The sequence below is a fragment of the Tachysurus vachellii genome, chromosome 6 (assembly GCF_030014155.1).
Source record: "Tachysurus vachellii isolate PV-2020 chromosome 6, HZAU_Pvac_v1, whole genome shotgun sequence".
Lineage (NCBI taxonomy): Eukaryota > Metazoa > Chordata > Actinopteri > Siluriformes > Bagridae > Tachysurus > Tachysurus vachellii.
The window spans coordinates 15,508,530-15,524,576 of record NC_083465.1 but is presented as its reverse complement, the minus strand read 5'-3'; the positions used below and the strand labels follow the sequence as shown (position 1 = coordinate 15,524,576).

General features: G+C 42.0%; 1 protein-coding gene across 7 annotated transcripts in view; it reads left to right on the top strand.

Moving 5' to 3' along the window:
* The window catches only part of zmiz1a (zinc finger, MIZ-type containing 1a), a 121,180-nt gene extending 105,133 nt beyond the window's left edge, over positions 1-16,047 (top strand). For all 7 annotated transcript variants that reach the window (XM_060872507.1, XM_060872506.1, XM_060872503.1 and 4 more), the window contains 18 exons: positions 3,039-3,174; positions 4,373-4,487; positions 4,610-4,827; positions 5,301-5,496; positions 5,766-6,056; positions 6,439-6,621; positions 6,702-6,770; positions 7,570-7,738; positions 8,053-8,194; positions 8,839-9,049; positions 9,555-9,660; positions 10,206-10,366; positions 11,085-11,152; positions 11,248-11,316; positions 11,482-11,726; positions 12,336-12,502; positions 13,176-13,439; positions 14,163-16,047. In XM_060872507.1, the coding sequence (XP_060728490.1) occupies positions 3,039-3,174; positions 4,373-4,487; positions 4,610-4,827; positions 5,301-5,496; positions 5,766-6,056; positions 6,439-6,621; positions 6,702-6,770; positions 7,570-7,738; positions 8,053-8,194; positions 8,839-9,049; positions 9,555-9,660; positions 10,206-10,366; positions 11,085-11,152; positions 11,248-11,316; positions 11,482-11,726; positions 12,336-12,502; positions 13,176-13,439; positions 14,163-14,270 (2,918 nt within the window). In that variant the 3' untranslated portion in view covers positions 14,271-16,047. The remainder of the gene's footprint in view (positions 1-3,038; positions 3,175-4,372; positions 4,488-4,609; positions 4,828-5,300; positions 5,497-5,765; positions 6,057-6,438; positions 6,622-6,701; positions 6,771-7,569; positions 7,739-8,052; positions 8,195-8,838; positions 9,050-9,554; positions 9,661-10,205; positions 10,367-11,084; positions 11,153-11,247; positions 11,317-11,481; positions 11,727-12,335; positions 12,503-13,175; positions 13,440-14,162) is intronic.

Below are 16,047 nucleotides of genomic sequence, written 5' to 3'. Positions count from 1 at the left end.
TGTACTTCAGATTTGTTACCTACGCCTAATAACTGGCATGTTTTCCTGCCTCTACTTGTTTACTTTGATATATTAGATGTGCGTGTGAAGTACCCAGTCGCCAGCTGTAGCACAAAATGACCTGATGTTGACTATGTACTAAAATCGGCAGTTAATGCGCTTCACAGGAAAATAATAAACGTAAACAAAGATTTATGGCATTTAGCAGTTGTTGATATTTCTGTATTAAAAATAAAACAAATCTAACATAGGGCGCACTTGTGCACTTGGAAGCTTGTTGGAATATGGTGTCGGAGTCGCGACAGCTACTACTCAACCACTCTTCTGCCAGAGAGAGAAAAAAACTGCATATTAAATGATATAGTCCTTGCTGGCTAGATTTTTTGAACAGTGAAACGGGCATTTCAGAAAAAACAAAAACAAAGCATATTCACAAGCATGGCTGCTCGCATTGTTAAATCACAAATCCTTCTGCTGGACTTCTGGACATTCTACAGCCGTATATTATGAGCTGATGACTGCTGCTGGATAATTTGGTGTTAGTAGAGGCTCAGTGCTGGATGACTGGTGCTCGCCTGGCCCAGTGTGAGCCCTGCTGTGTGTCTGCTCTCCCTGCCTCCTGCTGCGTCTGTCTCTGGCTAAAGCGTGCCATTGCGTGCCAACCCTGGCATCCTGTTCTCCACCACCATACTGCAGACTGCCACAGAGCCAGCACACACATACACACCATTATACTGCAGACTGTAGAGCCCGTACAGACCAGCTCATCATACTCAACATTCACATTAAACCAGCCACCCACCCATCCACACCGTGCTGCCTACCGCCATTAACCCAACACACAGAACAACTGGAGGCCAGAACTCTTGTGTCCTGCAGGCTGCCAGAGTGCCAGAAATGAGTACCTTACTACGCCTGTGACAGAGCCATATCCTGCACTGCCAAGTCGCCAACACCCAATCCACAGCTAACACTGGAGCAGGTGTCTGTGGCAGAAAGAGGGAGGGAGAGAACAGTACAGAGAGAAGGATGAGAAGGAAATGGAGGCAGAACTGGGTGTGTTTGTGGGAGATGTGGTTAGAGCAGAATAAGTAACTGAAGGGAATGTCACCACACAGATGAAAACACAGGAGGTGTAATAGGAAAAAATAGAAGGCTGTTTAAATAGAATCGTTTTTTTTTGTGCATTGATTAAAGGTGTTCAGGTGTTAAAGCTAAGTACAGATTGTTTTCCTTTTTCTTTTTTTTTTCACCTAATGCACAGGGTGGATAGCAGGCGTGAGTGCTCTGCTCTTTGTTAGGTGTAGGAGGCGTGTTAGGAGGGGACTACAGAAAGGAATTGGCAGGCAGTGGCTGGCTGTAACCTGTCATATGAGTTCTAAGTTGGTCTTTTGTGAGAAAATAGCAGTTGCCAGCATGCAGAGGTGGTGATTTAGCGCAGAGATAAGCTCTCTGTAATGGCAGGGTGGAATAATTCTCATTTAAATAGGTGGGTGATTCCAGCCTCTTGCTTTGAGCCTGCTGCGATGGCTTTTCATGCCTGTCGTGCGCTGAGCCACGCTCGCTTTCAAACACAGCTCTTTGATACATGTACCGATACATAGCCTTGCTGTAATTGTATGTTTTATAACCTGGACAGACAGCGACAGACGTTGGCAGAACAATGAATAACATAAATCCCTGCAAATGTAATGAATAAAGGTGTGCATGAGGGATCGTGTGTGTTTCAAAGACGTGCGCACACCATGTGTGATAAAGCTGAGACGGAGGTGAAAATGTGTTCCGTGCACGTAGGTCCTCTCTGCTTGTCAGACGTGTGTTTGCTCGTTTACATTCTCCCAGCATTAAGGGCACTGGAGACAGCTGAGCAGTCTTATTAGTCATTACTGGCTGATCGATACAGGGAGGAAAGAGCTAAAGCAGACGTCTGTCTCTGTGCACTAGAGAGAAAGAGAGTGAGGCAGAGACAGAGAGAGCATGCACTCAGCTCACAGAGCGCTGCAGTCTTCCAGACAAGGAGAAAAAGACTCTTTAACACCACCCTCTGTGTCGAAATAAGCACACAGGGCATTTTTTATTCTCTATCCACTGTCTCCGTGGAGGGGTCTCGGGAAGAAAGAGGGCTATTGTTCCAGAGGATGAACTCATTTTGTATTAAAGGAAATATTTCATGCACTGCCTTGCACCATCTTTTTGATGGTGGAGGGAAGACCACAGTGGTGAGGCAAATCATGGCTTTTATTCCTGCTGTATCTAAGCAGTAACATTGTGGAGAGCATGGATCTCGCATATTTTCTCATTTCCTCCATCTCACTGCACACAGGTGTTTGATTAAATACAGAAAGAGAGAGAGTGAAAGAGTCCAGAGAGCACTTAAAGCACTTATTTGAATCAGAGATATATAGACAAACAGTGAACTGTTGCCATGACATGATTCACCATCTTCAGTTCTTGTCTCTCTTACCTCAGTCTCTCTCTCTCTCTCTCTCTCTCTCTCTCTCTCTCTCTCTCTCTCTCTCTCTCCTGCGTTTTTCATCCTCCCACCACAAGAAGACAAGAGCAGTCTTTTGTAGTAGGATCACTGCTTACAATGCGCTGCAGATGAAAAGCATATGATCCTGTGAGAGGCTGAAATGACTCTAAATGCTTGGGGATATACAGGACTGCAGTGTCCTCCTGTGGTAAAGGATTAAACTGCAGCTGGAAAATGAAAGAGGATGTTATTGTCAGTGAAGGTTAAGGTGAGACGCTGAAGTGCTATCGCATTGCCGACGCACAGAACCATCGTAGTTATCTTTTCTACAGCACGGTTTTGCTCGTCAATTAACACATCCTTTCACTAAAATGAATCATTTATCAATCTTAGGAGAAAATTGTGTTTTTAATACTGAAATTAAGCAGATGGATCAGGGTTGTGAATGTAGATTATTTTAAAACGAAGAACAAAGCACACTGCAAGTCCTATATTCCTCATATTTTATGGTTGCTGTGCTTTGTATCTGTATACTCATTATCGGTTTCTCTCTCTCTCTTTCTAGCACTGCTGTCGTCCTGGTGCGAGGAGCTGGGTCGACTTCTCCTGCTGCGGCACCAGAAGAACCGGCAGAACGAACCCCAGGGCAAAGTGCCTATGCAGCCACCCATGAACTCTATGAAGCCCTCGCTTTCTCACGGGTCAGTATACACAGCTTTCAAACACCGACATGACCGCTGCTTGGACCTGTAGACCGTAAAGTTTTATAATGTTCTGTTCACTGTTTAATAACAGATCTCCCACTGACCTTTAAATGATATAGCAATATAGCTGAACAATAAAATTTAACATGTCAGTTATATCTTTTGATCAGTTTATGATTAGAATCAGAACATTTTTTTATGAAACTGGATGAGTGGGAAGACGGTTTTAATGCTATGGTGAGCAAGACGTTTAACCCCAAGTGCTAAGGATTTAACCTGGATTGGATTTTAGTTCTCTTCTAAGTCGCTTTGGATACAAGCGTCAGCTGAATAAATAAATGGAAATGAATGGAAATGATATACGCAAAATCTCTTCACAAGCTTGGGGAAGGGAGGTGTGTGTGTGCACAGGTGTGAATGCAAATAAAAGAAGGAGGTAATACAACAGCAACTAAAGTCTGCTCTTTGTTTCCTCTTTACAAAGCCTAGTCATTTTTTACTTTGTTACTCTTAAGTGAAATGACCTGAATGTAATTTCAATAAGATTATTTTTTACATGTACACGAGTCCTCAAGTTTATAGCTTTTTGTATTGCCTCACTTATTGCGAGCATTAACAATGAATAGAAATGACCTTAAAAAAATGAACTAAGCCTGTTCTTTTTTTTTTATTTTTTTTATTGGACTCCTGCTGTTAGCACCACTTGAATGTACGTAGTCATTTCCAGGAGACCAGCAATCAACGTTTTGTCAGCCGTGCTTTGTAAACATTGCATCATTACAAAGATGACTCTGATAGCTTATAAACTCAAGACTTTCCAAGATAGAGAAAACACTTGATATCCCACCTTGCTTTAAACTTTATCTGTGTAAGTCACTAAAGAACTTGGGGCAGTAGAATTGTTTGTTGATACAGTGCCAAATGGCCTCTGGGGCAACTAAGCAGAAGAGAAGTGCTGGCTCAATGAAGTTATGTTTAATAGAACATTCTGTACACATGGCTTGAGCTCTGATTGGTTGCCAAGGAAGTCTCCCTGGTGAATCTTACAGCTTTGCTTCCATGAGAAACAATATTCTTCCATGAAGAGAGAATTATTCCTCAAAGTCAGCACACCTCCGCATACATGGCTTATTGCTGCACAAAGTTAGGATGTTGTTTTGATCTCTTGTGGCTGATGTGTTTGGCTGGTTTTCAGTGATGGGTCCTTTCCGTATGACTCGGTTCCCTGGCAGCAGAATACCAACCAGGCCCCTGGCTCATTGTCAGTGGTGACGACTGTGTGGGGGGTGACCAATACATCACAAAGTCAGGTGAGACAGACGAGTAGAAACATGCACTAATGCTCTTTAATGCAGAGCGCCGATTGAATGTCTCTGGTATACTGTTAATATCATTAACAACTAAGCGTTTAATCCTGCTGTCATTAAAATAGGTATTGGGCAACCCCATGGCTAACACCAACAACCCCATGAACCCTGGAGGCAATGGAATTGGGTCTGGCATGTCAGCCAACAACCCAGGAATGAACTCTCCTCAGTTTCCTGGCCAGCAGCAGCAGTTCTCAGCCAAAGGTGGTTCCAACCAGGCCTACATGGCGCAGGGCATGTACGGGCGAGCAGGGCATCCTGGAGCTGGAGGATTCAGCGGGAGGTGAGTGTTCAAACCCGCAGCACTGACAAATCAGTGCACCGGAATGAAACACGTTGACGGAAAAGATACTGCACAAAGAGAGGAGCCTCTCCTTAGCCTATTCTGTGAGAAATTCAATAAACGTGGGCAATGAGGCTTCCATTAGTGACATTTGATATTTTATTCCAATGCCAAGCCAACACTTAGCTCAGGGATGTTAGTCTTCCAGGAGTTTTCTCTACAGAGATGATATCACCTTCCCATGGTGCCAAGCTCGGAGAGAGCGAGAATAGAGATTAAGGCTGTATCTAGAAATCTAGTAGACTCAATGATGTCAGCTGTTTTTTAATCAAAAAGAAAGGCTCTTTTAAATTTGTTTAATCGTCTTCTTTGTTTCTGTGACAGTACTGGAATCTTGCCATTTTAAGTACCCCCAAGTCTGTATAAAGATTGTTGGTTATGTATATAAAGTTTTTTTTTTTTTTTTTTTGCAGTTACCCGGGTGGTCCGAATGCTCCAGGTGGCATAGGCATGCCCCCTCACACCCGGCCTCCATCCGACTTTACTCAGCCTGCTGCTGCTGCGGCTGCGGCTGCTGTTGCGGCAGCCGCCGCAACCGCAACAGCCACTGCCACGGCAACTGTGGCCGCCCTGCAGGAAACCAACAAGGACATGAACCAGTATGGACAGGTGAAGGATGTCTATTTAGTCAAACTCAAATTATGCCATTGATTTCTTTGCTTACTTATTGGATAATATGGTCAAAATCAGACAAGTAAGACATCACTTACAAATGTGCGACAAATACTGTAAGTGAAGAATAAAAAACAAACAGTAAAATAAAAAACAAAAAGAATATATTAAAGAGTCAAGTAATTATGTTGGAAATTATTATGTGCTGTATGTACACAAACAATACATGTCAACTGGGAATTAAATGTAATGTTTGTTTGCTCCAGATGTGCTCATCGTTTCAGATGGGCCCTGCGCAGGGCTATAACAGCCAGTTTATGAACCAGCCTGGACCCCGAGGTCCACCGACCATGGCAGGAGGCATGAACCCAGCTGGCATGGGTGCTGGCATGAACAGCGCTAATATCAGCGGCCCTCCAATGGGCATGAACCAGCCCCGGGCCCCGGGAATGGGGCCGTTTGGAGCCCATGGGCAAAGAATGCCCCAGCAAGGATATCCAGGCCCCAGACCTCAGTCTATGCCCATGCAGGGCACAAAGAGGCCCTATCCTGGAGAGGTGAGGATTGATCCTGTTGTTAGGTTTATTATTTAGTGACAGATATATAGTGACCAAAGCAAACTAATACATCATATATTATCAGAAGTATCAGTATGCAAGCATGTGCAAACATAGAGATCTTTTAATACAGTTGTACAGTGTACAGTTTTATTTATTTATTAGATTTTATTGTCCTGCTCAGTTTCAAATGACCCAGACTGATGTTGATAAGATGTATTAAGGCAGATAAGTCCATTTCCAATAGCATTTTAAATTGTTTAACTTTTTGGAACAACAAAATAGTTGAGCACAAGTTCATGTTAAAAGAATGTATTGGGTCAGAACTTTTTTTTTTAGGTATTGCAAAAACTGTCTAAATGTGTTGTTCGTCTCTTTTCAGCCCAACTATGGGGGACAGCAGTTTGGACCTAATGGCCAGTTTCCCAGTCAGCAAGGGCAGTACCCAAACCCTAATGCCTCCAGAGCCCTGCCCTCTCCCAATTACCCCGGTCAGAGGATGCCAGGCCAGCAGGGCACAGGCCAGTACCCACCTTCAGGAGTACCCATGGGCCAATACTACAAAGTAAATGTCACAAACTTGCTCAGTGTAAAAAAAATCACACTTCATTTTACACTTCTCATCATGTGTTTTCTCTCCTTCAGCAAGAGCCATTTAATGGCCAAAATAACAATTTCTCTGGAGGTAGTTATGGCTATAATCAAGGCAGTGGGGTAAGTAGTTTCCCTTTCTTATTCCCTTTGTGGTTTTCTTGCTTTTTGCTTGGTATGTTAGTGTTTCATTGTGCAATCTGTCTCGTAAGTCCAACATCATAGGAGAAAACTTGCTCAGTGTTCTTGCTGATTTGATTTCCTATGAGTAGAATACAATTTTTTCTTGCTCGGATACATCACGGTCTGTAAAAGAATAAAAATACTCATGAACCCTATGATGCTAGACTTAGGGGACACCCTTGTATTTTGAGTATAGTTATCTTATTCAGAGTTACCTTGTGTTTCCTTTTAATAAGATTACAATGAACCATATTTATTAAGAAATACTTATTAACCATTATTAATTAAGAGTATTATTATTATTATAGCAAAACAATTTTTATTAATCTTCATATTTTCTTGTTTTATTGGCAGATAGTTTTGCTTCTTTACAGAAATAAATGTTTAAAATAAACAATTTCTGCCAACTGAGCAAGACAACATAAAATAGTAACAGAAATGTTTAGAAGTAAGTTTTAGTTATCTTAGATTCGGTTTGTTGTAATCTTCTAAAGGGAAATACTAGATACTGTTGACTGGATATTTGTACTCCAGTTAAGATATTTGTACTTGGTAAGATATTGTTTTATGCGGTCTAATAAGTAAAACGTGAAATGTTTCACGCTGGATAATTATAATGACGTCTTTTTTTAAAAGTCTTTTAGTTTTAGTTCCTGATAACTGAACATGTGAAAGCTACCTCTCTGATTACTTTTCGATCAAAATTAATGACCCCGTGTACGTATTTTTCCCTTCATAGCCTCCTCGGCAGGTCGTGAACTATCCTCATTCACCCGTTCCTGGGAATCCCACACCACCCATGACTCCAGGAAGCAGCATCCCCCCGTACCTCTCGCCCAACCAGGACGTCAAGCCTCCGTTTCCCCCGGACATGAAACCGAGTATGACGTCTCTGCCTCCACCACCGAGTGAGTGTCACTGACAGCACAGTTTAAAGCTTTTCAGTCAGCTTTATTAAAACCTCAGCATCAGTCAGCAGTGAAGTGAAGTGAAGTGTTTGATCCTCTTAACACCTTCAGGTGGGTGAGAAGAAGTCCCACTGATCATTTATCTGGCACAGAGTGCATTCATAATACATGCCTTTCAGTGGGAAGGTTGAAGCGATGTGACCCTCAAAGCAAGGTTCAACCATGTATAGTGTAGTGGGTGGCGGTTAAAAAGCTAAGTACAACATGGCATATCTGTCGAGTGTGTGTGAGCTAATGCTGTGTACTGCTTTTAGCTAACCCCAATGAAGAGCTGCGGCTGACCTTCCCCGTACGTGACGGCGTGGTGCTCGAGCCGTTCAGACTAGAGCACAACCTGGCTGTCAGCAACCATGTCTTCCACCTGCGTCCCTCAGTCCATCAAACACTCATGTGGAGGTGTGTGAACGCTAACAAACAAACACAGAACTAGAGTAATCTTCATCATCATCATCATCATCATCATCATCATCATTATTATTATTATTATTATTAGTATTTTTATTATTATTATTATTAGTAGTAGTAGTAGTAGTAGTATTGTTGTTGTTTCTTGTTATTTAATTAATTCATAAATTAGGTTAAAATTATGAGATCTTTGTCTCATTAAGAAAATCACTACCACAAGTAACACATATGAATGTATGACAGCAGTTCTCCAGTCTTTGCTTCTAGGGACCCGTCTAACTGGAATAATTAATACATTTACTTCGTGAACAGAATCCAACCCCTTAAATATTAGGCTCATTATTAAAATGTGTCAAAAATAATGTGCCTCTTTATTACAACCTTAGCGCTTTTTATTAATGTAGTTTAACTCGTTTTTTTATTAAAAACACATTTTTTCAAGTTTTAATGAATGTTAATCAGGATAAGAAAGACAGAAAGAAAGAAAGAAGTGATAACTTTGATCATGTGGGTTGTGATTTTCACCACTGTAACAAAAAAAAAACAAAAACAGAGATGTAACATTGGACTTTGTGGATCGCTGCTTTACAACTCGACCGAGTTCTGACCAAGAAGTAACTGTTGCTTGGTGTCAGGTCTGACCTGGAGCTGCAGTTTAAGTGCTACCACCATGAGGACCGGCAGATGAATACGAACTGGCCAGCGTCGGTACAGGTCAGCGTGAATGCCACGCCACTCACCATCGAGAGAGGAGACAACAAGACATCCCACAAACCCCTGCACCTGAAGCATGTGTGTCAGCCAGGAAGGAACACCATCCAGATTACAGTCACAGCCTGCTGCTGTGTGAGTACTGCTGCACTTCAGCTAACAGCTACACACTGAATAATGTATAGCTTCTCACATACTGATTTTGGTTAACGGTGCTGTGGCACTACAGCGGGTAACACTTTAAACTATTGACCTTAAAGTTGTGAGTTTAAAGCTCAGGCCTGCTGCAGAGTCATCATTAACTCTCATGCTGTGTAGGTACATTTTATTCAGACTCAATTATAAGTCATATTGGATAAATGTATCTGCTAAATGAATAAAATGTAGAATATAATTGCAGCAATGGTTTGGTTTAGCAGCTTTGCTATGTGTAGGATTCTGCACTGTGTGTGTGTGTGTGTGTGTGTGTGTTTGTGGGTGTTTTGTATCTGTGTGCATGTGCTATCAGTTTCATGGGTTTCTGCTGGAAAAGCAAATGGCACACAGGAGATATCATTATCCCAGAGCACTAATGTAAAGGAGATTGGATGGTGTGGGAGTCTCGCTGGTGTGTGTTAACACATGTCTGTATTTGTCGCAGTCTCACTTGTTCGTGCTGCAGCTGGTGCACAGGCCGTCAGTAAGATCTGTCCTGCAGGGCCTGCTCAAGAAGAGGCTTCTGCCAGCAGAACACTGCATTACCAAAAGTAAGTGCACCCACGCTACAATGAACTAAATTCTAGATTGTAAAATAGACTGGATGAGCCGCGTTTAAAGCCAGTGTAAACTCGCACCACGATGACTGAATGCCGTATGAATACACAAGGTTACTGTTAACAAACCGCACTGTGTGGTGGAAAAATGTGTCTACTGAAATATATATATATATATATATATATATATATATATAATCCAGAGAGATCCATTTTGAATAATAACTTAAGTTATTATAGTTATTAAATTATAAATGATATAAATTATTCCTTTAACACTGGATTGCATCATATTGTTTATTTTTCTGTTAAAGCAATAAGGCACTCAAGGACATGGGTTACAGTGATTAAATCAAAGCTAAGTGGGTTTTAGGGACTTTTTTGTGTTCTCCCTAAGAACACCTATAACCGTGATAAAATCTCTGTAACGCAGACCCACACACAGTTTTTTGCGTTATGCAGTTATTATTATTTTTCTGTTGCTTTCTGTTTCATCTGTTCTGCTTCTGCCTGCTGATTCCCTCATCCTCTGTGTGCAGTAAAGAGAAATTTCAGCAGTGTAGCAGCGTCCTCTGGGAACGCGACGCTGAACGGAGAGGATGGCGTGGAGCAGACAGCCATCAAAGTGTCCCTCAAGTGTCCCATAACATTCCGGCGGATCCAGCTTCCAGCCCGGGGACACGACTGCAAGCATGTGCAGGTAATCAGCTGAAACAAATAGGTTCATGTAAACTCAGAATGCTGGGAAATCTTTATCTAAACATGCTGAAATTTTTATGGCTGGAAAATCCTCGATTTCGTGAGCTTCGTTGACACAAGATGGATTTCTGCACCCATCACTGATATGCAGTCAGTGTGTCAGTCCACATCAGCTCTGTGATAGAGACGGGTTATGTTGTGTGTAAAGGAGTGAGCCCGTGTTTCACATATGCACATAAGTAAGCCATTATTTCCTTACAAATCCATTCAAATCCCACTTTCTCTCTTATAAACTCTACTTCAGTTATGTTCAGTTATGGCTGTAGCTGCACAGCAAGCTGTTTGTGCTGTAATGATGTGCAGAATAAACACAGATGTGCACTTTGTTCACTGTCTCACTGTCATGACACCTTTTTCAGTGAGCTGTGTTTGTCAGTACAGCTGGCGCAACTTTAACTGTCAACACTTTCCAGGTTCATAGACACTGGGATGCTTACATGTGCTAGTTTTTTACAAATTAAAAATAAACCACAGGAGACGAGTACTCAGGGGACGTCCAGAACGTGAATTAACTGGATTGTTGCTCGTTCTGTGGAAGTGCATCGCTATACTTTACATGCTGTTTACTTCTTGCTGAATCATAGGTATTTCATTTTACCCCTCACGAGGGTAGAATAGTTTTACTACTTTCTGTTACTGATGTTGCTTCTCATCTGCAGTGTTTTGACCTGGAGTCCTACCTGCAGCTGAACTGTGAGAGAGGGACGTGGAGGTGTCCTGTATGCAAGTAAGCTGCAAAACCTAACCTGTGTGATTTTACTGTTGGACCATGGGAGTGTTTTTGTCTTTTTACATAACTTTATCATTTCTCTCTGTCCCTAGTAAAACCGCGTTATTGGAAGGTCTGGAAGTGGACCAGTACATGTGGGGAATTCTCAATGCCATCCAAAAGTATGTACGAGTAAAAACCGCAATCAAACATTTATTATCCTTTTTTACTTTCAAAAACTATTTAGCCAAATGATCTCATAACCCTTCTGTGTACATGTAGTGCTCACATGTGACCAAACCCTTTAGGGTTCTCCTGACCTGTTTTTTTGTTTGTTTTTATCTTAGTTCGGAGTTTGAGGAAGTCACCATTGACCCCACGTGTAGTTGGCGGCCGGTGCCAATAAAGTCTGACCTGCACATAAAGGAGGATCCAGATGGCCCTCTGGCCAAGCGCTTTAAAACCATGAGTCCCAGTCAGATGATCATGCCTAACGTGTTGGATATGATCGCTCAACTGGGGCCCGGACCCTCACCCTACACCTCCCTCCCCCCTCAGCATGGAGGGAACAACACCGAATACACTAGCCAAGGTAGTGCTCACCAGTCCAGCTACTCCTGCTTAAAACTAATCAAACTGTTGAAGTGGAAAAATATGAACAATGACTTTTCCATTTGGTTCAGTTTCTCAGCTACACATGGACATTCAGTTTTAAAATGACATATTTATATCGCATGCTTTCAGAGTGAGTGAAATGAAAATATTATATACTGACTGGCCAGTAAATATGGAACAAAAAGAGAAGTTTATTACATGACATGTCACCTTCATGCCTTTATTACTCATTGACTTGCCACATGGAGGATCTCCAAGCATGCATTGGGCTTTGGGTGTCTATTTCTATACATATTTTATACTGCTTATGATTTAGATTGGATTTACTTCAATAGATGTTTTGTTATTTGAAAACCAAAGATATGACCTGGCCATTCAGTAACTTATGAACAAAATCACATTAAGACATTTTTAAGATGTTTTTCTTTTGGTTTGAATCATAAAGAGTCAGCTATACACCTGCAGGTATTTAAAAGGCTCAGTAAAGCGAGGATTTCTCTCTCTCGCTCTCTGTCTCCGTGTGTCTCTGACTGATCATGCCTGATGTTACAGCTTCTCGTTACTCTTCTCTGTTTTTGTTTGTCAGGCAACAGTTACCAGGGCCATGGAAACTTTGACTTTCCACACAGTAATTCTGGTGGAGGAGCTCCAATAAATGACTTCATGCACGGCCCTCAGCTCTCGCACCCTCCGGATGTACCCAACAACCTCATGGGTCCAGACAAACCTCTGAGCCACGGCATTGCCGACTCGGTAAGACACCTGCATCGAGACCATTCTGACATCAGCTCCTCTCATCGGTTCGAACCTCTCGCCAAGAACCTCGGTGCTTTCGTTCATGCGTTGTTTATATTAAACTCTCCAGAGTCTTGTTTTTTTATTCAAACACTGGACCAAACCCTTCCATTTGTTGACAGAACATGTTTGATATTGTTCCAGCATACTCTCAAAAGGCACTTGTTGGGAGAGGAGGTGTCTTTAAAGTTGTCTTTAACCGTTAAGTGTTTGTTACAGAGGTTCTGATCAGGTTTCTTTGGCCTAAAAGTAAATAGATAAAATAAATATTTCAAGTACATGTTAAATATGAAACTAAAAGATCCTGGCACATGACCTCTCTCTTATTTGGTTACACACATTAAGAGAATCATTGGAATTTTTCATTGGAATGAAAAACTTATATATTGATGATAATAGTTGAGAGAAGGTCATATATCTTTTTCAAAGAAGTGCAAATTGTATTGTTATGAAATAAAAAGTGATTCCCTGAGTTAATGGGACATCCGTTGCTGATCAAACCTCCATATTATTAACCATCTTGGTATCCTTTGAGGTCCTGCATCTGCATGGCTCTAACCCATACATGTCTGGCTGCTCATGCTTCCCAGTACCCATGATGCCTCACTGCCTCTCTCTGCTCTCCCTGTAGATGCCTCATCCTGTGAGTGCTGAGCAATCTCATGCTTCCATGCCACCAGGCATGCACGTATCGCCTCACCCCAACAGCCAATCTGCACAGCCATTACATCACAGCGTCCCTTCATCCGGCCCGCCCCCACGCCAAGCCCCGCCCTCGCAGCAGCAACAGCCTGGCCCCAACAGCCACACGCACGGCGACATGACCTTTAACCCTGCGGCTGAGGGCCAGGTAGGCGGTCAGGGGGCAGCAGACATGCCCGAGCCTTCTCTGGAGGTGAGTACTGTCAGCTCACAAAGCAGCACTGCACTAATTATTTATTTCTCTGTGCTTTGAGCTCTCACATGCTGGGAACATGCATTACGAGGTCATGGACAGCTCGCTTCCTGGGCTCGCTTAAATAGGGATAAGAAAAAAACAGTATATTCTTTTTTTATTAAATCACTTTATTATATATATGAATATTATGATCAGTAGGTCACTCTGTAATCTGTGAAGCACATGTAACTACCTGTTTATTTTACAGACTGCAGTAATACCCAATGTATTTCAGATTATATTTTACATTTTCAACTTATTGTCTCTGCCCTGTCTTGTCTGCGAGTATTAATTACGGCTGTCTTTGTTTCACTATTATTTATGTATGACCTGCCTTTTATTAAGTTACTTACGCTCATCGGCCACTTTAATAGGAACATCTCTACCCCTGTTAATTCATGCAGTTATGCAATGAGCCATAAATCCTGCAGAAGCAAGTCAAGAGCTTCAGTCACTGCTTAGGAAAAATCAGATGATCTCAGTGACTGACTGAGGCCTGGATGTTGGTGTTTAGTCATATTTCTGTTGGGTTTGAAGGAGCAAAGATACTTGATTATGAATTTAAAGGAAAGTGTTTGTATTTGCATGCTTAAACGATTTACTAATCTAGAGATATAGTGTACTTGGAGTCCGACACACACTATAGACTGTTTCTGATTTGAAACCGTTTCTCTTGTGCAGCTGCTGCCCGAGTTGGCCAACCCGGATGAGTTACTGTCATATCTGGACCCTCCGGACCTTCCAAGCAACAGCAACGATGATCTGCTCTCCCTCTTTGAGAACAACTGACTTTACTAAGCCACCTTCACCTGAGGCACTGACAAGTTCCGCTGTCAGGAGTCAAGCAGAACCCTGACCACCAGTTCAGTACTTTACAACCGCAAAACACTCGTCCTCGCTCTGCCCCTACTTCTGTAAATATCTCACTCTTTTACGGACGTCCTTTTTCCACACATGTATGGCAGCCATGTTGGTTGGCACTAAAGTGATATTTCAATACTAATATGAAAAAGAAAAAAAAACTGTGCAGCTATAATCATAAGAATATATGTCACACAGAACTGTATGTGTGCTCACTAGGAAAGTGTTGTAGCATTTTTTTAATTCAGATTTTTTTTCCTTTTGTGAAAAGCAAGACCTGAATAGAAAAAAAAGATACTTCCTGTACTGGCTTATGTGTGTGTCCCCTATGCGCATTCTGAGGTTTGTTCTTCCAAGCTTTACGTCCACAACTTCCCAAATCTCCCATCTAGTGTTTTTGACTGGATGTCCTCCTCACTGTATGTCCGAAGTCCCACGGAAAAAAGCACAACAGCAATCAAGAGAACTGCAGCAGGAAGACTGAAAAGGAAAACATCGCAGGAACAAAAAGGCTGCATCACAGTCACTGAGAGGTTTAGCATCATAGCGATGTGGTACTCCCATCTCACAGACTTAATGCCGGGCCTCTGAAGTCCTCTGTAGCTCATGTGGAAGGCATGATTAGTGGGAATCCCCTTCAGATCGGCATATCGCATCTCATCCTGTCCGTCATATTGTGTCATAGAGTGTTGTGTTCAAAGCAGAACAAGTTCCCGAGGGCATTGTGACATCTTCACTGTTTTATTCATTTCACTGTTATTTATAGGAACACCAACATATCAATACTGTATGTGTGATACCATGCATCAATAACCAGCACTGTACTTCCTTTCGCAAATCTCTCCATCTCTGAGTACTGTGGAATTAAAAGTCAGTTGGCAACGCAATTCATTTTTGTAATGTAAGAAGTAATGCAATCACTTTTTAAAGAGTAGTTTGAGTGTCGAAGACATCAGTAATCCTCTGTCAGCTGTCTCTTCTGGGAGTCTTTCCCCATTTAATGCATGAGCTTTGTCCCTCCCAGGCCTGTGATGTCATGAATAACAAAGAACTCCGTGCGTGCATACAGTGTGTTCATTGTGCACTCGTGCCAATCCCACGTTGTGTTAGTGACCGAACCAAGTGTAGACTGATCCCTCTCTCTATCTCTCTCTCTCTCTCTCTCTCTCTCTTTCTCTCTCTCTATTTTTTAAATCAATCAGTGCGTTCAAACATGTTCCTCTGTCCTGTTTTTTTTTTCTTTTCATTTTGAACATGAACTATGATCATGTAATGACTAAGTCTGTTATGCTGAATATATTGTTCATGATATACTTCCTTTTTTCCCCCCACTGTTGGTGTAACTATCTAAATGTACAGTGTATTTGCGTTTATTACAAACTGGCCATGTATTACCAAAGTTCTGCCTAGTGATCGGAGGCCCAAACCTGTCTTACCAGGCCGATAACCTTCTTTAGAGACAGTTAAGCATGTGACACCTTCCTTTCCGTCCCTGCATTCACACAACGATAGAATTCCCACATGGTATTGTATGGTACACTGATTTTTACACACTTTGTTTTGTAGAGGTTACACGTCTATGTACAAGTCTACATAATCTGTTTTATCGTTTAACCCCGTAACCCCCTGAGAGAGTCTAAAAAGAGTCAGGATTGATCTTTTCCTCATGCGTTAGGCCCAACTCACCTGGTCTAAAAAGAAGACA